At 39.9% G+C, this 23,569-nt stretch overlaps 1 protein-coding gene across 3 annotated transcripts in view; it reads left to right on the forward strand.

Annotated features, from left to right (window-relative positions):
- Vmp1 (vacuole membrane protein 1) overlaps nt 1-23,569 on the forward strand; it is an 83,132-nt gene that overhangs the window by 38,665 nt on the left and 20,898 nt on the right. For all 3 annotated transcript variants that reach the window (XM_090351137.1, XM_090351136.1, XM_090351138.1), the window contains exons 7-9: nt 966-1,097; nt 13,045-13,125; nt 17,554-17,670. In XM_090351137.1, coding sequence (XP_090207263.1) covers nt 966-1,097; nt 13,045-13,125; nt 17,554-17,670 — 330 coding nt within the window. The remainder of the gene's footprint in view (nt 1-965; nt 1,098-13,044; nt 13,126-17,553; nt 17,671-23,569) is intronic.

Raw genomic sequence — 23,569 nt, forward strand, 5'->3', positions numbered from 1 at the left:
CACTGTGACTTAGAGAACTAGGTTTGTCTGGTTCAAAATTGAGAATTTCCCTAGAGACTACTATGTGCCTCTGACATTGTGGCCTATCATATATTTAAGTTACTTAAGTCTAAGCCAAGTTCCTGGTTTAGTAAAGTTTGTTTTCATTCTTATATCCTAAGTTGATTAGAAAAAAAAGTATCTTCAAAAACAAGTCTTCAAAGTGACAGTAACATGAGTCACTCAATGTTATGAGGAAATTAAACATTTTTCCTGTAGTAAAATATATCCATTTTTATGTTGAGTTTTTAAGAGGCTTCCTGACTACATGTTTTCAGTTTTAACACACACACAAATGTTATTTTGAGAATAAAAGAAATATTTTAAATGTCGTATCTTCAGAAGAATATTAATCTAACATCTGTACTGATGATTTTTTTTTATTACCAGATCATTTGGCTAGTAGAAAAGGAGAAAAATGTGAGCCTAGGAAAGGTGCCTATTAGTGTCTATATATGCCAGGATTGTCTAAGAGTTTTATGTCTATCTTCCTTCCTTGTATCATGTATGTCAGCATTAGGGCCAGGCTTCAAACTTTTACCCTTCTGGTAATGTATCATATGCTTCCCCCTTCTTCCTTAATGCTTTTGCTAACATAGAAATGATCAATTTAGCTGGGTGCTGTGGCTCATGCCTGTAATCCTAGCTACTCAGGAGGCTGAGATCTGAGGATCCATGGTTCAAAGCCAGCCTGGGCACTAAAGTCTATGAGACTCTTTATCTCAAATTAATCACCAGAAAACCAGAAGTGGTGCTCAGGGGGTAGGGCAGTAGCCTTAAGCTGAAAAGCTTAGGAACAGCACCCAGGCCAAGAGTTCAAGCCCCATGACCAACAAAAAAGAAAAAGAAAATAATCCATCTAATCTGTTAAATGTCACTATGTTGGAAACAGAACTCATTGCAAATATTTCGGTTTTTCACCTTAGGGTATTGGTACAGCAATTGGAGAGCTGCCTCCATATTTCATGGCCAGGGCAGCCCGCCTCTCAGGTGCTGAACCAGATGATGAGGAGTATCAGGAATTTGAAGAGATGCTGGAACATGGAGAGACTCCACAAGTAAGAATGGGTAGGGGGAATAAAACACTAATCTTTAAAAGGTTGTTATTAAGATGAAATTGTTAATAGTTACTCTAAAGAACACTGCTTTAGTGAAAACAAAATGAAATACCACTTGTGATAGAGTATTCAGAAAAGCCCATAAATACTTGGCTTTCTGCTTGAAGCTCTAGATTTAGTCCATAGTAACACACACACACTTCACTACTATATCAATAACGTTTTCCAAATAAATTAGTAATAATAAGATGAATTGCTCCTTTTTCCAGGGATATGGAATGGGGGGGGATGTAGTTTATAGTAATACGGCTCTTTCACACAAGGCTGACACTAGCACTTGAGCCATGCCTCCATGTCCAGCTTTTTTATGGTTAATTGAATATAATAATTATAAAAATATAATAATATCTGCCTAGACTGACCACGAATCACGATACTCAAATATTAGCCTGCTGACAAGCTAGAATTACAGGTGTGAATCAGTAGCACTGGGCAGAAATCAATATACTCCATGAAAATTTTTTTTTGCTAGTCCTGGGCTTGAACTCAGGGCCTGAGCATTGTCCTTGGACTTTCTCAAGGCTAGAGCTCTTCCACTTGAGCCTTAGCACCACATCTGGCTTTTTTTTTTCTATGTATGTGGTACCGAGGAATTGAACCCGGGTCCTCGTGCATGCTAGACAAGCACTTTAACCACTAGGCCAAACTCCCGGCCCCTCCATGAAAATTTTGTTTAAATTTTTTTTTTGCCAGTCCTGGGCTGGACCTCAGGGCCTGAGCACTGTCCTTGGACTTTCTCAAGGCTAGCGTTCAACCACTTGAGCCTCAGCACCATTTCTGGCTTTTTTTCTATGTATGTGGTAACTAGGAATCGAACCTGGGTCTTCATGCGTGCTAGGCAAGCACTCTACCACTAGGCCAAACTCCCCACCCTTGTTTAAAGTTTTTACAGGTGGAAGTTCGGCCTGTGGTAGAATGATCGCCTAGCATGCATGAAGCCCTGGGCTTGATTCCCAGTACCACATACATAGAAAAAGCCAGAAGTAGCACTGTGGCTCAAGTGCTAGTATGCTAGCCTTGAGCAAAATAAAGCCCATGGACAGTACCCAGGCCCTGAGTTCAAGCCTCAGGACTTGCAAAAAATAAAAATAAAATAAGAGTTTTACCAAAATTTCAGTTATATATACTTAATCAATATGCAAAGTAGATAATTAGATAAAATAAATATTGGGACTAGAAGTTTGGCCTAGTGGTAGAGTGCTTTTCTAGCATACACAAAGACCCATGTTCAATTCCTCAGTACCACATACATAGAAAAAGCCAGAAATGGTACTGTGGCTCAAGTGGTAGAGCTCTAGTCTTGAGAAAGCCCAAGAACAATGCTTAAGCTCTGAGTGCAACCCCCAGGACTGGAAAAAAATAAGATTAAAGAGAAAAGAGTAATATTATACAACTTTATAATCTTATCTTTTTCTTATAAAATTAAGAACCATACATTATTAGGTACTTGAGTGAGTTACTCAGCCATAACTGTGCCATAAAAGTTATTCTTTATTTATTTATTTTAGTAGCATAAAGATCTAGAAGTGCTGGCCAGACTGGGCCAAACTTTTAGGCTGCAATGATCCTCCTTAATCCTCTATAGTAGTTTAAGACTATAAGCATACACCCTGAGCCAGTTTTATCCCTGATTTGAATAAAGAAACACATCCTGGAACATATAAGTCCAATGAATATCAGAGACAAAACCCAGCTTAGTTTCTGGAGCCTGCTGAGTAGCAAGGATTGCAGGTGTGTGCCACCAGTACCTAGTGATTTTTGTTAATAGTATTACTATCCACAGTAGTTAATGAGTTCTCTTTGGATTCATTTTCTATTACCAAGAAGAATTAAAAAATAGCTAGATGTGATGGTACATGTCTGTAATCCCAGAATAGGATCACAGTAAGTTACTTGCAGTAAGTAGGATCCAAGCCAGCCTGGGCTATATAACAAGACCCTTAAACAAATAAATATTTAAATAAACATTTGAATCAATTTTGTCATAGGATTGCCTTCCTTGCCTCTCATAGTCTATCAGTTTTCAAGGCCTATTGAAATATTTAAATCCCAGGGTTTGTTTTCTCCCCCTTACTAGTTTATATTACACTTAAGGCTGAAAAAACAAAAAAAACTTTAGCCATGCACTGTGGCTCATGCCTATAATCCTAGCTACACCCGAGGCTAAGATCTGAGGGTCATGGTTCAAAGCCAGCCCAGGCACTAAAGACTGTGAGACTCTTATCTCCAATTAACCACCATAAAACAGGAAGTGGGGCTGTAGCTCAGAGGGTAGGGTGGTAGTCTTGAGCTGAAAACCTCTGGGACAGGGCCCAGGCCCAGGAGTAGGGTGGTAACCTTGAGCTGAAGAGCTCAGGGACAGTGCCCAGGCCCAGAGTTCAAGCCCAATGACCCACACAAAAAATAAAATAAAAATAAGTTTAGCTTCAGGGGCAAGAAGTTTGGCCTAGTGGTGGAGTGCTTGCCTAGCATGTCTGAAGATCCTTTGTATCACATACATAGAAAAGCTGGAAGTGGTGCTGTGGCTCAAGTGGCAGAGCGCTAGCTTTGAGAAAAAAAAGCCCAAGGCCAGTACTCAGGCCCTGAGTTCAAACCCCAGGACTGGCAAAAAAACAAAACAAATAAAAACTTTAGCTTCATAAGATCCTTATCCTATTTTAAAATTTAAGTTTTTTATAATTAAATAAGTGAATATATGAAAACCAAAATATTAAGATTTTATGGTGGATATGGTAGTGACTTTTTATGCATTGAAATAGTTATTTCCATAGTAAACCCTTTCAGAGAAAAGGTTCACCCTTGAAAAATGATTCTTTTCTTTCTTTTTTTTTTTAGCATGATAGAGTTACCTGATTTTTTTCAGTTTATACACAGAAATAATTTGATGATTATTTAGTCAGTCATTAAAGTGCTTTAACATTCTATTTATGTTGTTTTTCTTTGTCATCTTTTCTTGTGAAGTGTTTGCTAGTGCCTAAATCATGTCAGTGTCTGTTGGTTTTCCCTCCATAATGTATCTGCTCCTTTATGTACACACAGATTTATGAAAAGCTTCATGATATAGATTATGACACCAAACATTTTCATATACTTTAATACCATTTGAACCCTGTGAGTATCAGTTGTTGCTGAAACCTGTTTTTGACTCTGTTGAACCTTTACTGCTTGTGGTTTGTCTGGCTATCACATGACTTCTCTGAAAATTCCCCCTCCTCTACATTTCCAGTAAACTGTTTGAGCTGGAATGAGTCAGAGTGAAACCAGCTTCCCTGTAACCACAGAGCCTGTTAAAGAATTTGTCAACGTGGACTCTAGAGGGTTTGCATTAAGCTTTGCAGTAACTGCTATGGTTTGTGTTGCATCAGGAATTCCACAAAAAAGCTTCATGCTCTCAGGATCTCTCGCGTGTTTGTCTAGAGTTAAACTGATAAACTTTATCATAATAAACCTTAGGGTGATGTGTTAAACACATTTCTTTATCACTAAAGGCCTTGTCAAAGCTACCAAAACGCACTGTAACTGATCTGTAGTTTCTCCTTTCACAGTGAACCAACCACACCCAGTAAGGCTTAGTTTTTGAAAAGGCAAACCTGCTACATCTTCCATAGCTAGCTGGCTCATGATTTTACCACAGAGCTCCATCAAGATTAAGCAATTTTAAGTAGTCTCTTGATGTATTCTGTTGCGAAATATTTCAACTATTAGCATAGTTGGGATTTGGGACCAAAGGTTACTTACTTGCATTTTTGTCAGCAAAAAAAGGTAGAACTTAAAAGGTTGGGGAGTTAAAATTTTTCAGCACACTTAATATGATTTATGATGGAATTCTTCATGACTTCTTTTGCTTTCTTTCTCAAGAGGCTTTTACTATATTCTGAACGGTTGTGTAGCTGTACCACTCCTTGGCTTTACTCTGATTTTTCTGGCTTTTCTATTTCTGTAACTCATTCCTACAGTGTGATTGCAATTTGATATGAAGCTACTGAATGGTCACTGGAAAGTTATTTTTTCCTTGAACTTTTTTTGGTGCCAGTCCACAGGGCCTAGCCCTCATTTAGTTTTAACTGGTGATAAGTCTCAGGACTTTTCTGCTCTGAGTTGGCTTTAAACCTCAATCTTCAGATCTCAGCCTCCTGAGAAACCAGGATTAGATGTGTAAGTTACCAGACCTCACTACATATTCCTATTCCTTTTCCTTTTTCCTCTCTTTCTCCTCCCCCCTCTCTTTCTCTCTCTCTCTCTCTCTTCCTCTCCTCTCCTCCCCCCCCCCTCTCTCTCTGTCTCTGCACGGGTGTGTATACGTGTGTACTCTTTTACTTTATCACTTTATTCCAGGTCAGTCCTAAAATGTAATTTTTCTAAGCCCGGCACTGGTGACTCACATATGTAATCCTAGCTACTTTAGGAGTCTGTGATCTAAGGATTGTGGTTCAAAGTCAGCCCATGCACTAAAGACCTTGAGTCTCTTATCTCCAATTAACCACCAGAAAACTGAAAGTGGTGCTGTAGCTCAAGTGGTAGAGCAGTAGCCTTGAGCTGAAGAGCTCAAGCTGCGTTCAAGCCCCAAGACTGAACCAAAAAAAAAAAGTAATTCTCCATCCACATGTTACTGCCAGTGACAAGTATGTGCCCAGGTACTCAGCAGTTCTACATCCCTGAGGAAGTACATACCACCATGCCTAGTCCTAGGTTACATGCCATGTGATTGATTGAGAAGGAATCTCACAAACTTTTATTTTTAATCCTCTAATCTCTGCCTCCTAACCAGTTTATTTAAAAAGCACAATGATAAATAATTAAGGTATCTCTTATTTGTGTCTACTTTGTTATTTTCATCTTCACATTTGTTTATAGTTAGGAAAAAATAATGGGTGGGTGAACATTAGATTACTTTGTTAACCAATTAAAGGGTTGGGGGCCGGGAGTTTGGCCTAGTGGTAGAGTGCTTGCCTAGCATACACGAAGACCCAGTTCGATTCCTCGGTGCCACATACATAGAAAAAAGCCAGAAGTGGTGCTGAGGCACAAGTGGTAGAGCTCTAGCCTTGAGACAGTGCTCTGGCCCTGAGCTTTAAGCCCAGGACTGACCAAAAAAAAAAGTGGGTGGTGGGGGAGGAGTTGTTTGGTTTTTTTTCAGTTTGTGTTTCAAACACAATTTTTTAGGTACCTAAATAAAGTCCTCTGTCATCAAAATTTGGTTTGACAGACTTTGTATGCTTCTGTGTTTTTGCTCATGGGTTTGCAAATAGCATATAAATAGAAATCTGTCTTCTTATTACTGCTATGTATCCTCCAGGAATTCTGGCCTACAAATCACAATGCAGTAGAAGATAAGGGCTGCAGAATCATTATTCTCATTTTCTAGGGCAAAGGTATTTTTATTTCTAATTAGTCAAGGTGTTGTGATATATCTATAGGGATCTTTGGTGCTGGTACTAAGGCTTAAACGCTAGGCTTGATCACTATCCCTGGTTTTATTTGCTCAAGGCTAAAGCTGTACCACTTGAGCCACAGCTCTACTTCTGGATGTTTTGAGTTTATTGGAAATAAGAGTCTTACCAGAGGCAACAGTGGCTCACACCTGTAATCCTAGCTACTCAGGAGGCTGAGATCTGAGGATCATGGTTCAAAGTCAACCAAGGCATGAAAGTGCTTGAGACTCTTATCTCCAGTTAACCACCAGAAAATCAAAAGTGGCACTATAGCTCAAAGCAGTAGAGCAGTAGCCTTGAGCTAAAGAGCTTAGGGACAGTGCTCAGGCTCAGAATTCAAGCCTCATGACTGACCAAAAAGGGAGTCTTACAGACTTTGTTGCATGGGCTGGCTTTGAACTGTAATCCTTAGATGCTAGCCTTCTGAGTTGAGAGTATTATAGGTATGAGCTATGGGTGACCAGCTACTTCTCTATTTATGAAAAGATTTTTTTGTGTGTGTGTGGTTCATGGGGCTTGAACTCAGCCTGCGCCTTGTCCCTGAGCTCTTTAGCTCAAGGCTACCACCCTACCTTTGAGCCACAGCCCCACTTCCCATTTTGTAGAAGTTAATTGGAGATAAGAGTCTCAGGTCCTTTGTGACCCACCTGGCTTTGAACCTTGATCTTCAGATCTCAGCCTCCTGAGTAGCTAGGATTATAATTGTGAGCCCCTTGGGTACCCAGCTCTTGAAGAGGTCTTTTTATGTGATCACTCATCATGAGAAAGATTTATTTTTTTATCATTTTCATATATTTAAATTTAGATTGACAATCAAAGATTATTTTACAGACTAATTTTAATTAGACATATTTTCTCTTTAATTATAAATATCTTTTAGTGGGGCCACAAGTTTGTTCTAGTGGTACGGTGCTCGCCTACTATGCATGAAGACCTGGGTTCAAGTCCTCAGTGCCACATATACAGAAAAAAGCCAGAAGTGGTACTATGGCTCAAGTGATAGAGCTCTAGCCTTGAGGAAAAAGCCCAAGGACATTGCCCAGGCCCTGAGTTCATGCCCCAGGACTGGCAAAATAAATAAATGAATGAATGAATGAATATCTCTTAGGGAATATATTACGACACAGCAATGGTATATGAATATGACTAGTTTAAGGCTTAGTATTTGATGTCAGTGATAGAAATAGCTATAATGCTTCTTGTTTTTCTTCTAGTATTTCTTAGAGAATTCCTGTGTCTCTTAATTCTTTTAAAAATGTTCTCAATTATATACAAAAATACAGTGGTTAAGGGTAGAAAATGTAATTCTATTTATCTATAATCGTGGTTTTTTTTTTTTTTTTTTTTTTTTTTTTTTTTTTGCCAGTCCTGGGTCTTTAACTCAGGGCCACAGCACCACTTCCAGCTTTTTTTGTGTATATGGTACCTAGGAATCAAATCTGCGAGCTAGGCAAGAACTCTACCACTAGGCCAAACTCCCAGCCCCTGTAATTGATTTTTTTTTTCCTGTGAAAAAAATAGCAAATGATAAACTGATTATAAATGTATGTTACTAAATGTATGTAATATTAGAAAATGAAACTGCCTTCCCAGGAACTTAAATTGTGAAATAAGCAAAAGTTGTGAAATGTGAATACAGAGAAATGAAACTGTAAAAAGGAATGTGTTTTTAGCTGAACAGTTTTTGAAAAAATGGAAAATGACAGGTCTGATATTAGTATATTTTTTTCCATAAGTACTACAAAAAATATTGTTCGTTCATTAAAAAGGAAAGAAAGAAAAGTTTTATCATTTACAGCAACAGTTTGAACTGAAGGACATTATTTTAAGTCATGAGCAGTAAGTTATATCTAGGATCTTAAAAGAAACACAAAGCTGAGCACTGGTGGCTCATACACACAGTCCTAGCTACTCTGTAGGAAAAGACATGGCAATCACAGTTAGAAGCCAGCCCAGGCATGGAAAGTCCATGAGACTCTCATCTTTAGTTTAACACCCAACAAGCTAGAAGTGGCTCCATGAGTAGTGCATTAGCCTTGAACACAAAACCAAGGGGACAGCTAGCAGACCCTGAGTTCAAGCCCCAAGAATGGTACATACAAAATAAGTTAAAAACAAGAAAGTATTTTGTCAAGCTTAGGAGAGTGGTGTGTGCTTACAACCCCAGCTACTTATAGTCACGGATTATCAGGGTGTGGCCTAATGGTAGAGTGCTTGCCTCGCATGCATGAAGCCCTGGGTTTGATTTCTAGATACCACATACATATACAGAGGGAAAAAAAAAAGCCAGAAGTGGTTGTGTAGGTCAAGTGGTAGAGAGCTAACTTGGAGAAAGCTCAAGGACAGTGCTGAAGCCCAGAGTTCAAGCCTGAGGACTACCAAAAACAAAAAAACAAAAAAAGGAGTCACAGGTAACTGGGTACTGGTGGCTCAGGTCTGTATCCTAGTTACTCAGGAAGCTGAGATCTGGGGATCAAGGTTTGAAGCCAGCATGGGCAGGAAGGCCTATGAGACTCTTACCATCAATTAATAACCCCCACCTCACCCCCCAAAAATAAGACCTGACAGTAGTAGATTGCTAGCCTTGAGCACAAAACCTCAGGGAAGGAACCTCCTCCCTAAGTTTAAGCAAAGAAAGAAAAACAGGCAGGGAAAGTTAGTTTGGAAAACTCACTACATTGTAATCTCAACTCTATTGTAGTTAAGGATAGGCAGATAGTGATTCAAGACTTGGTCCAGACAGAAGAACTTAGCCTGAAAAATAACTGAAACAAGAAAGGATGAAGGTCATAGCTTCAGAAATAGAGCGCCTATCTGGTGAGGCCAAGATTAGTCACAATCTATTTCCCCTTCCCACAGAGATACACACCCACACTTTTCACATACACACATACACACGCATACATATATACATACATACATAAATACATACACGTTTATCTTTTCAGACTGGATTATAACTCAGTGGCAGAGAACAATTTTCTAGGTTTGGTTTGGTTTTTGTCCAGTCCTGGGACTTGAACTCAGGGCCTAGGCTTTTTTCAAGGTTAGCACACTACCACTTGAGCCCCTTAGCACCACTTTTGGCTTTTGTGTATAAGAGTGGTACCAAGGAATCAAACCCAGGGCTTCATGCATGCTAGGTGAGCACTCTACCAGTAGGCCACACACCAGGCTTGAAACTTTAATCTTAAATTAGAAATATGAGTTCAAAAATTAGAAAGTTCTGGAGCTAGGAGCATAGCCTAGTGGTAGAGTGCTTGCCTAGCATGCAAGAAGCCCTAGGCTCAATTCTTTGGTACCACATACTCAGAAAAAGTCAGAAGTGGTACTGTGGCTCAAGTGGCTGAACACTAGCCTTGAGCCAAAAAAGTCCAAGGACAGTGCCCAGGTCCTGAGTTCAAGGCACAATGGCTCACTGCCAGTAATCCTAGCTACTCAGGAGGCTGACATCCGAGGATCGCAGTTGAAAGCCAGGCCAGGCTAGAAAGTCTGTGAGACTCTTACCTTCAATTAACCACCAATGAACTGTAATGAGGCTGTTGCTCAAAATGGTAGAACATTAGCCTTCAGCAAAAGAGCTACAGGACAGCATCCAGGCCCTGAGTTAAGGCCTACAAATAACAAAAACCAAAAAAATTTAAGAGATAGCACACCTGAGTTCAAGCCTAGTTCCAATGCAAAACAAACAAAAAATTTACTTTAAGCTATGTAAATGTAAATCCATTTTCAGACTGAAAATGGATTTATTACTACTTTTTTTTTTTTTTTTTTTTTGCAGCCTGGGGCTTGAACTCTGCATTTGGGTGCTGTCCCTGAGCTTTTCAGCTCAAGGCTACCGCTCTACCTCTTGAGCCACAGTGCCACTTCCAGTTTTTCTAGTGGTTAATTAGAGATAAGAGTCTAGTACCTAGGCTGGCTTTGAACCTCGATCCTCATATCTCAGCCCTCTGAGTAGCTAGGATTACAAGTATGAGCCACCGTTTCTGGCTCAGTTTTTTTTTTTTTGTTTGTTTTTTTTTTTTTGTGGGTCATGGGGCTTGAACTCTGGGCCTGAGCCCTGTCCCTGAGCTCTTCAGCTCAAGGCTATCGCCCTACCATTGAGCCAAGCCCCACTTCCCCTGTTTTCTGTAGGTTAATTGGAGATCAGAGTCTGGGTCCTCTTGTTCCTGGGCTGGCCTTGAACTTTGTTCCTGAGATCTCAGCCTCCTGAATAGCTAGGATTTCAGGCGTGAGCCACCGTGCCTGGCTCACATTTTTTTTCATTTTTTTATTTTAATCTTCTGGTTAGTTTTGGGTTTTTTTTGGGGGGGGATGTTACCAGAAGTAGTATCTTCATTGTCTTTTTTTTTTGCCAGTCCTGGGCTTTTGCTCGGGCCTGAGCACTGTCCTTGGACTTTCTCAAGGCTAGAGTTCTACCACTTGAGCCTCAACACCACTTCTGGCTTTTTTTTTCTATGTATGTGGTACTGAGGAATTGAACCCGGGTCTTCATGCATGCTAGGCAAGCACTCTACCACTAGGCCAAACTCCCGGCCCCTTCATTGTCTTTTTTTTTTTTTTTTTTTTTTTTTTGGTGGGTTATGAGACTTGAATTCTGGGCTTGGGCACTGTCCCTGAGCTCAAGACTCAAGGCTCTGGACGTACCCCATGAGCCACAGTGTCATTTCCAGTTTTCTGGCAATTAATTAGAAATAAGAGTCTTGGCTTTGAACCAAGATCCTCAGTACTCAGTAGCTAGGAATAGGCATGAGCCACCGCACCGGTTCTTCAGTGTCTTAAAATCATGATTTCCAGGCCAAGAGCATGGCCTAGAAGCCGTGGGTTCAATTCCTCAGTACCACATACACAGAAAAAGCTGGAAGTGGTGCTGTGGAAGTGGTGTGACTCAAGTGATAGAGCACTGACCTTGAGGAAAGTCCAAGGACAGTGGTCAGGCCCTGAGTTCAAGCCCCAGGGCTGGCAAAAAAAAAAAAAATGATGATTTCCAACTCCTCTTAATTGGAGATCAAGTCTGGCAAATAGTTGAAGGAAAAATAAAAATGATTGGTTGAATTATTTACTGGTTGGTTTCCTGCATTTTTCTTTCTTTTTTTTTTTAAAGTAAGTATTACGTATTTTATTATGTTTCAAGAGAAAACCAGTATAGAAGTTTAGGTTAATCCTCCCAAGAATTTGAGGACTGTTACCCTGCATTTTTCTTGTCCCTAGAAATTCCAGTAACATTTTTTAAAGTATACTCATATTGTTTAGGCTTATTAGTTTATTAATTAATTCATTTATTTATTTATTTTGCAGTCCTGGGGCTTGAACTCAGGGCCTGGGCACTTTCCAAACTCTACCACTTGGCCCATGCAACAGCACTTTGAGCTTTTTCTATTTATGTTGTACTGAGGAATTGAACCCAGGACTTCATGCATGCTAGGCAAGCACTCTACTACTAAGCTACATTCCCAGCCCCTTAGCTCATTGTTAAGTTTGGAAAAGTTTTAAGGACAGGATTCTGTGACAGTTTAATTTGCATGCTTTCCCATAAACAGTTTGCTATAATGTTAATCATTCCTCTTAGTCATTAAATCCCTATGACCTAACAATGGTGATTCACACCAGCAATCTCACTATTCAGGAGTTTAGAGAAGGAGGATTGAAAATTTGCTTCTACCTTGTGCTACATAGGAAAAATGTAACTGAATGTAAAGTAATGAACTAAGAAATATTTTGTTGTTGTTTTTGTTTCTGTTTTTGCCAGTCCTGGGACTTAAACTCAAGGCCTGAGCACTGTCCTGGGGCTTTCTGACAGCTAGAGCTCTACCACTTCAGCCACAGCACAACTTCTGGCTTTTTTCTATGTTTGTGGTACCAAGTAATCGAATCCAGGTCTTCATGCATGCCAGGCAAGCACTCTACCACTAGGCCCAACTCCTGGCCAAGAAGTTGTTTGTCTGAAACTTACCCAGACCTTGAGTTCAAGCCCCAGGACCAGTTTTGTTTTTTTTTTTAAAAAAAAAACAGCTGAGCACTGATGGTTCATACATGTGACCCAGTTAACCAAAAAGCTGGAAATGAAGCAGTGAAATTATGTCTATAGGATAGATCACTAACCTTGAGCACCAAAGCTCAGAGACAGCTCCCAGGCTATGAGTTCAAGCTCTGGAATCAGCAGTAGAAGAAGAAAAAAAATCAATGCTATAAGCTTATACAATCATATAATTTAATATAATCAACATTATAAATTCTGTTAATGTTTATTTATTTTATTTTGTTTTTTGCCAGTCCTGGGCTTGAGCTCAGAGCCTGAGCACCGTCCTTGGACTTTCTCAAGGCTAGAGCTCTACCAAGTGAGCCTCAGGTACTGAGGAATCAAACCCAGGTCTTCGTGCATGCTAGGCAAGCACTCTATCACTAGGCCAAACTCCCAGCCCTCTGTTAATGTTCTAATATCTTTCTTTTTACAGGACTTTGCTTCACGGGCTAAACTGGCAGTTCAAAATCTGGTACAAAAAGTTGGATTTTTTGGGATTTTGGCATGTGCTTCAGTAAGTGAATTGTATTAAAAGTGAAATCTTTTACTAAATGGTACAATTGTACTTTGATCCATTTGTTTTTTTAAGATTGTTTATTGTAAAGTAGATGCATGAAAAGGCTACAATCCTATAGGTAAGTTTGTGAGTACAGTGCTTCTTGTACTCCTCCATTTTCCCCATCCCATCCGTACCCTCAGGTAACATAGCTTAGTTTTTACATAATGTTCCACAAAATTGTAGAGAGGAAGTCTTTTTTTAAAGTGTCTAGTGTTACTTAGAAGAATTCATATTACATCTTATTTCCTGGCTTTGATATTGGCAATATCTGAAGCAGAACTAAGAACAACTTTGACTGTAATGAACTAAGCTATTTTTGTCAGAATAATTTAATACTCTAAATTTCAGATTTGTGACATTATCATTCCTTGATGAATTAGTATTTTTCTCATCCTTTTTTTAACATCATGAAAGCATTTTTTTTTTAAGATGGGCCACTTTTATTAGTGGCATATATCCAATTATTGGCAGTACAATAGCAGATTTGACAAAAATACCTAAGCACCTAGTTGACAAGTTATAAGTTTTCATTATAAATAAAATCTGAAAAATAGTGGTATAATTATTATATATTAACATACGAATATTGCATCCTTGAGCTTTCCTTTGTCTTAACAAAGTAAATGCCAAAAATTAGCGCACTTGATGCCATTTATGATGTACTGTCAATATTATAGCAAGATCTAAAATATATACTTATATTACTGTCTATTGGCTCTGATAATACCTGGAATTTCATAAGCTAACTTTTTTGTAACCTAACTTCTTTTTAAATACAGTTTTATCATAATATTTATTATAATTTCATGAATAAGCTATAGTTGTATTGTAGAATGAGTATACTTTAGAAAGAGAATAACATGTAGAGCCAGTTGACTTAATTCGTAAACCAGTTATGCCTCTTAACTATATATTGACACACATTATTCCCAGAGCCCAGATTTTCTTATTTTATTTATTTATTTTTACCAGTCCTAGGGCTTGGACTCAGGGCCTGGGCACTGTCCTTGGACACTTTTTTGTTCGAAGCTAGTGATCTGCCATTTGAGCTTTTTCCGTGTATGTACTACCAAGGAATCAAACCTAGGGCTTTGTGCATGCTCGGTGAAGTCTGCCACTAGGCCACATCCTGGCCTCACAGATTTAAATGTTAAATGTGGTGGTAAAATCAGTACTATGAAGGCTAAGGCAAAAGGATCATGAATTTATGGCTTGGGACTGCTTAGCAAGATCATGTCTATAGGTGGGGAAGGGAGAGAGGGAGGGAGGTAAAGAGAAAAAAAGAAGGGGATTGGAGAAGGAAGCAGAGAGACAGAGATGTACAGATAGAAATAGGACACTTTACTGCAAAGGCTGATACAGGAATTTTAGGTCATATACTAATGCAGTACTGACCTCATAAATGTTTGTTGTTGTTTTTAAACTTTTTAGAAACCCCCCTTTTTTTTTTTTGCCAGTCCTGAGCACTGTCCTTGAACTTTCTCAAGGCTAGAGCTCTACCACTTGAGCCTCAGCACCACTTCTAGCTTTTTTTCTATGTATGTGGTACTAAGGAATTGAACCCAGGTCTTCGTGCATGCTGGACAAGCACTCTACCACTAGGCCAAACTCCCGGCCCCATTATATTCCATCTCTTTATGGATCCTGAAGTACTAAGAGACAGTTAAAATATACTACAGAAGCCTAAAAAATGTTATTATGCTGAGATAATGATGTCATTAATTTAGCAACCCAGAGAACAATCTCAGAAGACACAAACTTACAAGAGTGTTCAACTCCTACTTTGCTACCTTTACCTATGACAAATGGCACAGCTTCTTTCATTATTTTACTATGTAAAATTAGTATGATACCATATAGTGTTGTGAGGATTGTGTTCATGACGTAGTACCTTAAAACAATACCTAACACCAGGTGCTGATGGCTCATGCCTGTAATCCCAGGTACTCAGGAGGCTGAGCTCTGAGGATTATGATTCATTGCCATCCCAGGCAGTAAAGTCCAGGAGACTCTCCAGTTAACCCCAAGAAAACCAAAGTGGCACTGTGGCTCAAGGGGTGGAGTGGCAGCCTTGAGCTGAAGTGCTCTCGGGCAACTCCCAGGCCCAGAGTTACAGTCCCACAACTGACCAAAAAAATGCGATAAAGCTCTAGTCTTGAACACAGAAGCTCAGAAAGCACCAAGGCCCTGAGTTAAAGACCCAATACCAGCACAGTAAATAAATCTTAAAATAAATTTATTCACTATACTCCTGTGAGTGTATGCATTGTAGAATGATACCCAACAAACTATCAAATGCTACTTCTTATTATATGTGCCGTAACTTTAAATTTGTTTTCATTTCAGTATGTATTGGAGCCTGAGAATAATGGAAAAGTCATAATTTATAGAATTATAAGGATAACATAAGAAACTATAAGATGGAAGACATAAGGCTTATAAGCTGGTTGTTAAGAAAGTAAATTGCGCCAGGCTCACACCTGTGATCCTAGCTACTCAGGAGGCTGAGATCTGAGGATTGTGGTTCAGAGCCAGCTGGGGCAATAAAGTCCATGAAATATATAAAGTGTTTTAATTTACATTAAAAAGAGGCACAGTGCCTCACTGCCAGTAATCCTAGCTACTCAGGAGGCTAAGATCTGAGGATCATGGTTCAAAGCCAGCCTGGGCACTAAAATGTCTGTGAGACTTTTTTTTTTTTTTTTTTTTTTTTTTTTTTGGTGGGTCATGGGGCTTGAACTCTGCCTGGGCACGTTCCTGAGCTCTTCAGGTCAAGGTACCACCTTACCCCAGGGCTTGAGCATTGTCCCTGAGCTCTTCAGCTCAAGGCTACCACTCTACCCTTAAGCCAAGCCCTATTTCCCATTTTCTAGATATAAACTGGAGATAAGAGTCTCTCAGACTTTAGTGCCAGGGCTGGCTTTGAATCGAAATCCTCAGATCTCTGCCTCCTCAGTAGCTAGGATTACATGTGTGAGCCACCACACCTGACTAACAAATAGTTTTTAAACATCTAAACTTTTTTTTCATAGTTAAAAAATTAAATTAATTTACTTGTAAGTGGTTCAGCCAACAAGCCTAAGGGCGTATGTTTCTATAGAGGAAAAATAAATGAAGTAATCAAAAACAGCCTGTGGTTTCTTTGCATTTTTACATGAAAATAAAATATGGGAATGTTTAGAAAAAGTATTTATTGTGAATCATCTCTGTCTGGGCTAAGTGTACAAAACAAGTGAATCTGTGCTCTCATGCATATTTGCACATTTGATTTTCTTTCTGAAGTATGTCACATGGTCCCAAAGCCTTGAGCTCTCTTAAAATGAAATATAAATAGTGAGCAGGGCACTGGTGGCTCATGCCTCTAATCCTAGTTTCTTGGGAGGCTGAGATTTAAGGATCACAATTCAAAGCCATCCATGAGACTATTAACTCCAACTAACCACGAGAAAACCAGAAGTGGAGCTGTAGCTTACAATGGTAGACTATTAGCTCCCTGAAGAGCTTCAGGGATCAAGCCCCTAGATTGAAAAAAAGAAAGGAAATACAAATAATTAAAATTTTAATGTCAGGAACATTCATATATAAAGCATGCTTTTTGAAGATGTAAACACTTTCAGATAATATTTGTGTATAAGTATAAAAATTTTAGAACCCTTGCTGGGCAGTAATGACTCATACCTCTAATTCTAGCTACTCAAGAGGCTGAAATTAGGACCTGAGTAACTTCCCATTTAATTTTAATGCTTTACTCATACCTTGCCATAGAAAATAACCCAAAGCAAGTCAGGCGTGGTGGCTCACACCTGTAATCCTAGCTACTCAGGAGCCTGAGATCTGAGGATCCAGGTTCAAAGCCAGTCCAGGCTCGAAAGTCCACAGAGACTCTTATCTCCAATTAACCATGAGAAAGTGGGGCTGTGGCTCCAGGAGTAGGGCATTAGCCTTGAGCTGAAGAGCTCAGGGACAGGGCTCAGGCCCAGATCCAAGCCCTAGAACTGACAGAAAAAAGAAAAAGAAAATAACCCAAAGCAAATGGCCAAAAATTTAGTACCTGCAGCTCCATGGACTTTATCCATTTCTCTTTTGACTTAAAGGAAGAAAATGTATTTATGAAGCACTAGCCATAGGTAAATAAAGAAAAAACTACCCTGCTTCACTGGGAACATACTGACAAGCAGTCGGAGAAAAATCTGTAACTCAGCTCAGGGCCTTGTAAAAGTCTTCTCTACCTTCCTAACAGTGTAGTAAACTGACCGGGAAACTTATCATTTGCTTTACAATCTTAACAAAGCCCCAAACAAAATAATATATAGTAGTGTGTGATAAAAATTAAATTGATCTTTGGATTTTGTATGGACATTGTTGTTGTTGTTTTCTTAATAGATTCCAAATCCTCTATTTGATCTGGCTGGAATAACATGTGGACACTTTCTTGTACCGTTTTGGACTTTCTTTGGTGCAACCCTAATTGGAAAGGCAATAATTAAAATGCATATCCAGGTAATTATATCCTTTATTCAATGTTAACTGATTTTGATGAGCCTGTTATAAGACACTGAAACTGGCTCATTTCTAAGAAAATTAGGTTGCTGGCTGTGCTTTGGATTGGTAGCTAACTTAGATAATAAAATTTTTTAATGTCACATGGAAGATAGTAAATTCCCTTATTGCCTGATGCTGGTAATTCCTGTCTAGACCTTCCTACTCAGGAGGCTGAGATCTGAAGATGGAGGTTCAATACCATGCTGGGCAGGAAAATCCAGTTAACCATCAGAAAGCTGGAAGTAGAGACCGGTGGCTGAAGTGGTAGAGACTTGAGCAAAAAAGATCTGGGACAATAGGCCCTGAAGTAAAACCCTAGGACCTGCACAGAAAAATAAGATAATTTTTTTTTTTTGCCAGTCTTGGGCTTGAGCTCAGGGCCTGAGCACTGTCCTTGGACTTTCTCAAGGTTAGAGCTCTACCACTTGAGCCTCAGCACCACTTCCAGTTTTTTTTTTCTATGCATGTGGTACCAAGGTCTTCGTGCATGGTAGGCAAGCACTCTTATCACTAGGCCACACTCCCAGCCCCAAGATAAAAAAAATTTTTAAGTCCTTTGTTTCCTTCCTCTCTTTGTCTTTGGTTCTTCCTTCCTTTTCCTTCTTTCTCTTCTTTTCCTTCTTACCTTTTCTCTTATCTAATTTTACTCCATGAAACCATGAACCTAAGACTAATTAAACGAACGTGTGTTCTTGTATGGAAAAGTATACATCATTTTTATATACACAGTCAAATTATGTAGTTTCTCCCCTGACCACTTGAGAGAATATTGCCTTTCACTACTTCTTTCCTTTCTCTTACTCTATATAGTATTTCCTCTCTTGACACCAATATTCTTTACTGAAAGCCAGCCAGATGTTAGTCAGGACCTAAATGGGGAAGAAAGGGGTCTGATGAAGCAAGGAAATGTGGGCTGTGGTTACAGAAGTGAGAATCTGTTAGTTCCCAGGGACACGCTTAACATCTGTAGGCTACACACATACACACACAACTAGAGGCTAAGACATTAAAGGGAAATAGATACATGAGTCAAGAGCTATGATGTGAATTATTTCCTACTAAGGGCAAGTCTCACTCAAATAAAATTAAAAATTAACCTGGAAAGAATTTGTTTTTAATCAATGTGGTTTGAAACAAAGAAAGATATTTATCCAAAGAAAATCAAGAACCATGAAGTAATGTCTCTGTGCCACTATGTCCATAATTAAAAATAGATCCAACCAGCTAGGGATATATTTCTGTGGTTGAACCTGTACATCACATGAGTTCAATTTTCAGAACCAGCCAAACTAGAGATGTGGTTCAAGTGTTATTCTGTCAACTGACAAAACTGAGCATGAAGCCGTGGATTCAAGCCTTTCTCTCTAGTATTTCTCTTCCTTTGGTTCTTAAAAAGGGAGAATGGGGGCCGGGAGTTTGGCCTACTGGTAGAGTACTTGCCTAGCATGCACGAAAACCCGGGTTCGGTTCCTCAGTACCACATACACAGAAAAAAGCCAGAAATGGTGCTGAGGCTCAAGTGGTAGAGTTCTAGCCTTGAGAAAGTTCAAGGACAGGGCTCAGGCCCTGAGCTCAAGCCCAGGACTGGCCCCTCCCCCCCCCCAAAAAAAAGAATGAAAGGGAGAATGAAGCTGAGCACTGGTAGCTCAGGCCAGTTTTCTCTTTCTTCCTTCCTTCTCCCTTCCTTCCTTCCTTCCTTCCTTCCTTCCTTCCTTCCTTCCTTCCTTCCTTCCTTCCTTTTCTTTCTTTTTTTCTTTTGCTAGTCCTGGGGCTTGAACTCAGGGCCTGGGAACTATCCTTGGACACTTTTTGCCCAAGGCTATCACTCTTCTACTTGAGCCATAGTGCCACCTCTGGCTTTTTCTGTGTGTGTGGTGTGGAGGAATTAAACCCAGGGCTTCATGCATGCTAGGTGAACACTCTACCACTACTATTCTACATTCTACCTGCGCTCCTTGCTTTCTTTTTGGCAGTACTGGGGTTTGAATATAGGACCTCATAATCTTAGCTTTTCATCTCAAGACTAGTACTCTACTTCTTGAGCTACCTTTCCACTTGCAGTATTTTTGCTGGTTAGTTGGAGATAAAAGTCTAAGTTCATTTGCTTAGGCTGGCTTGGAACAATGACGCCCAGATCTCAGTCTCCTGTGTAACTAGGATTACAGAAATGAACTGCCCGTACCATGCTGGTTATGACCACTTAAGTATGACTGATTTTAATTTGTGTTTTTTTGTTCTTTGTCAGTCGTGGGGCTTGAACTCAGGGCCTGGGCACTATCCCTGGACTCTTGCTCAAGACTAGCGCTCTGCCACTTTGAGCCACAGCTCTACTTCCAGTTTTTGAGTGGTTAATAGAGTGGTTAATGTGATACTCAACTCATCTCCATTATGAGCCACTTATACCTGGCTTTAGTTTTTAATGTAGTACATTGTACAGTACCGTTATGAATGTAATCCTAGGATAGAATTGCTATGAGTATTTTGTGATTTCAAACTTACTGTGATTAATAAATGTTGCCTATAAGAAAACCAGCTTGAAAGTCGAGTGCGATGGCTCACGCCTGTAATCCTAGCTACTCAGGAGGCTGATATCTGAGGATCGAGGTTCAAAGCCAGCCCAGGCACTAAAGCCTGAAGTCCAAGAGACTCTTATCTCTAATTAACCACCAGAAAATAGGAAGTGGCACTGTGGCTCAAGGGATAGGATGGTAGCCTTGAGCTGAAGAGCTCAGAGACAGCACCCTGGCCGAGAATTGAAGTCCCACACAGAAAAAGAGAGAGAGAGAGAGAGAGAGAGAGAGAGAGAGAGAGAGAGAGAGAGAGAGAGAGAGAGAGAGAGAGAGAGAGAGAGAGACCAGCTTGGGGGCTGGGAGTGTGGCCTGGTAGTAGAGTGTTGCCTAGTATGCAGAAAGCCTTGGGTTCAATTCCTCAGTTCCAAATACACAGAAAAATCCGGAGGCGGCACTGTGGCTCAAGTGGTAGAGTACTAGTCTTAAGCAACAAAAGAAGCTCAGGGATGGTGCCTAGAGTTCAAACCCCAAGACTGGAACAACAACAAAAAAAATGCTGGAAGTGGAACCCTGGCTCTAGTGGTAGATTGCTAACTTTGGGCAAAAGAAGCTCAAAGACAGTGTCCAGTACCAGCAAAAAGAAGAAAGGAAGGGCCGGGCACGATGGCTCACACCTGTAATCCTAGCTACTCAGGAGACTGAGATCTGAGGATCAAGGTTCAAAGCCAGCTGGGCACAAAAGAACCTGAGACTCTTTTTTTTTTTTTTTTTGCCAGTCCTGGGCTTGAGCTCAGGACCTGAGCACTGTCCTTAGATTTTCTCAAGGCTAGAGCTCTACCACTTGAGCCTCAGCACCACTTCTGGCTTTTTTCTATGTATGTTGTACCGAGGAATCGAACCCGGGTCTTCATGCATGCTACGCAAGCACTCCACCACTAGGCCAAACTCCCAACCCAGGACCTGAGACTCTTACGTCCAACTAACCCCTAGAAAATGAGTAGTGGAGTTTGGCTCAAGGGTAGGGTGGTAGCCTTGAGCTAAAGAGCTCAGGGACAGGTGCCCAGGCCAAGTTCAAGCTCCATGACCCCCCCTCAAAAAAAAGAAAAAAGGAAGGATGGAGAGATACAAAAGCTTGAATTTGAACCTAAATCTTAGGACTTCATATTCAGTGTTTTTTCTTTTGCATTACCTTGTCTATGTAAATTATTAATATGACTAAGGAAACAAAATTGATGAGTGCCTGCTATTTATCATGACCGGTGTCAGGTAATTCATATTATCTACCTCACAGAGGGACAAACCATTGTAGAGAAAGACAAAACAGGCTGGAGGTATGGCTCAAGTAATACAGACTGAGCTCAAATTCTCAGTACTACCAAAAGAAGGAAATATAGGAAAGAAGGAAGAAAAAAATAAAATTAAGGTAAAAGAAATGAAAATGTTTAGAGAGACAAGATTTCTTACCTAAGATACTAAAATCCAAACCAAACTCTTAAAGTTGAAGCTGTTTCACTGTATCTACTACGTACAGGAAAGCAAAAGAAGGGAACAAAGCAAAACAATGCTAAAACTCCTTTTTATGTTTCTAAAAAGAAAGAATTTGTATCCCTTCAATAAACCAAAGCTATGTTTGCTATGTTCTATTGTGTCATAATGACATACTTTATAAAGGCATGTCACTTGATGTACATCCAGATGTAGTTCAGGGTAACAAACATTTCTCATTTCTTGGGTAAGCAATATTAGTGAGCATTATAAACATTTATGAAATAGACTGAAACACCCAAACAATTTTTTTGCTCTACTCTTTATAGTAAACCTGTTTCTGCATCTGATTTTCTTTCCTTCCCCCTCCTTTCCCCTCCCTTTCTCTTCCTCTCTTTCTCTTTAGTGCCAAGCCTAACACTTGAATTTAAGGTCTATGTGCTGTCCAAGGTTTATTCTCCCAAGTCTAACATTCTACAATTGAGCCACAGCTTCACTTCTGGCTTTTTGGTGATTGTTTTTGTTTTATCAGGCACGGGGCTTGAACTCTGGGCCTGGGCTTTCTCAAGGCTAGCCCTCTACCACTTTGAGCCATAGCTCTACTTCCGGTTTCCTGGTAATTAATTGGAGACAAGAGTGTCATGGACTTCAGTTCTCAGGCTGACTTTGAACCATGATCATCCGATTTCAGCCTCCTGAGTAGCTAGGTTCCTGGCATGAGCCATGGCATCTGGCTTCGGGGATACTTTAGCATATAATTGCTTTACTCATTCTGACACTGATAGCCCCCCACACACACTCATATTTTTATTCTTCCTGCTCAATTCTTTCCCTTGTTTCCTTCACATCTGGTTGGAATGGCTGATTGGTGGTCGGTGCCTTTTATCATTTGGTGGAATTCCCACTCAGACTTCCAACATGAAAACTCTGAGATATACATTCTTAAATGGGTGATGTATTTTATTCCTTGCCTAAGACAGTGAATTTTTAAGTTGTTACACTTTAAAAAAAAAAAAACTTGTTTTGTTCCTCAAGCAAAGTTGTGCAATTATCTGGGCATTGACTTATTTTACATGTTAGGAAACGATGGTAGGGAAAGCTCATGATGATGAAATCATTGGAAGCCAATGCCATTAGTTCTGTTGGTGGGGAAAGATTTATAGCCCTAAATAACTGACTTTCAGCACGGACCCCCATGCACTAATACTCTCTCCTAAACTATCTGTAATGGTTATTTGGATAGTTTCATTGATATTTATATACCAAAGCTACCAAAGCTATATGGGAATCAGTATAGCTTTTTTTTTTTTGCCAATCCTGGGACTTGAAGTAAGGGCCTAGGCACTGTCCTTGGACACCTTTTGCTCGAGGCTAGCACTCGGCCACTTGAGCCATAGTACTACTTCTTTTTCTGTGTATGTGGTACTGGGGAATCGAACCCAGGGCTTCATGCATGCTAGGTGAGCACATACCACTAGGCCACACTCCCAGCCCACATTTTTTTTTTTTTTTTGCCAGTCCTGGGGCTTGAACTCAGGGCCTGAGCACTGCCTCTGAGCTTCTTCTGGTCAAGATTAGCACTCTACCACTTGAGCCACTGCACCACTTCTGGAGTTTGCTGCTTATGTGTTACTGAGGATGGAACCCAGGGCTTCATGCATGCTAGGCAAACAACTCTACCACTAAGCCGCATTCCGACCCTATATTTTATTTTAGTCTTGGGTTTCTTGACTTACATTTTTTTTTTCAGTCACAGTCAAGTGTCCTAATAAGGTTTAAGTTACGCACGTAAGGAGAACATCTTTCAGAATATATAGTATCAGTTTGGGAATGCAGTTTAAGTGGTAGAGCATTTTCCTAGC

Source organism: Megascapheus bottae, chromosome 17, assembly GCF_031878675.1.
Source record: "Megascapheus bottae isolate mThoBot1 chromosome 17, mThoBot2.hap1, whole genome shotgun sequence".
Classification (NCBI taxonomy): Eukaryota; Metazoa; Chordata; class Mammalia; order Rodentia; family Geomyidae; genus Megascapheus; species Megascapheus bottae.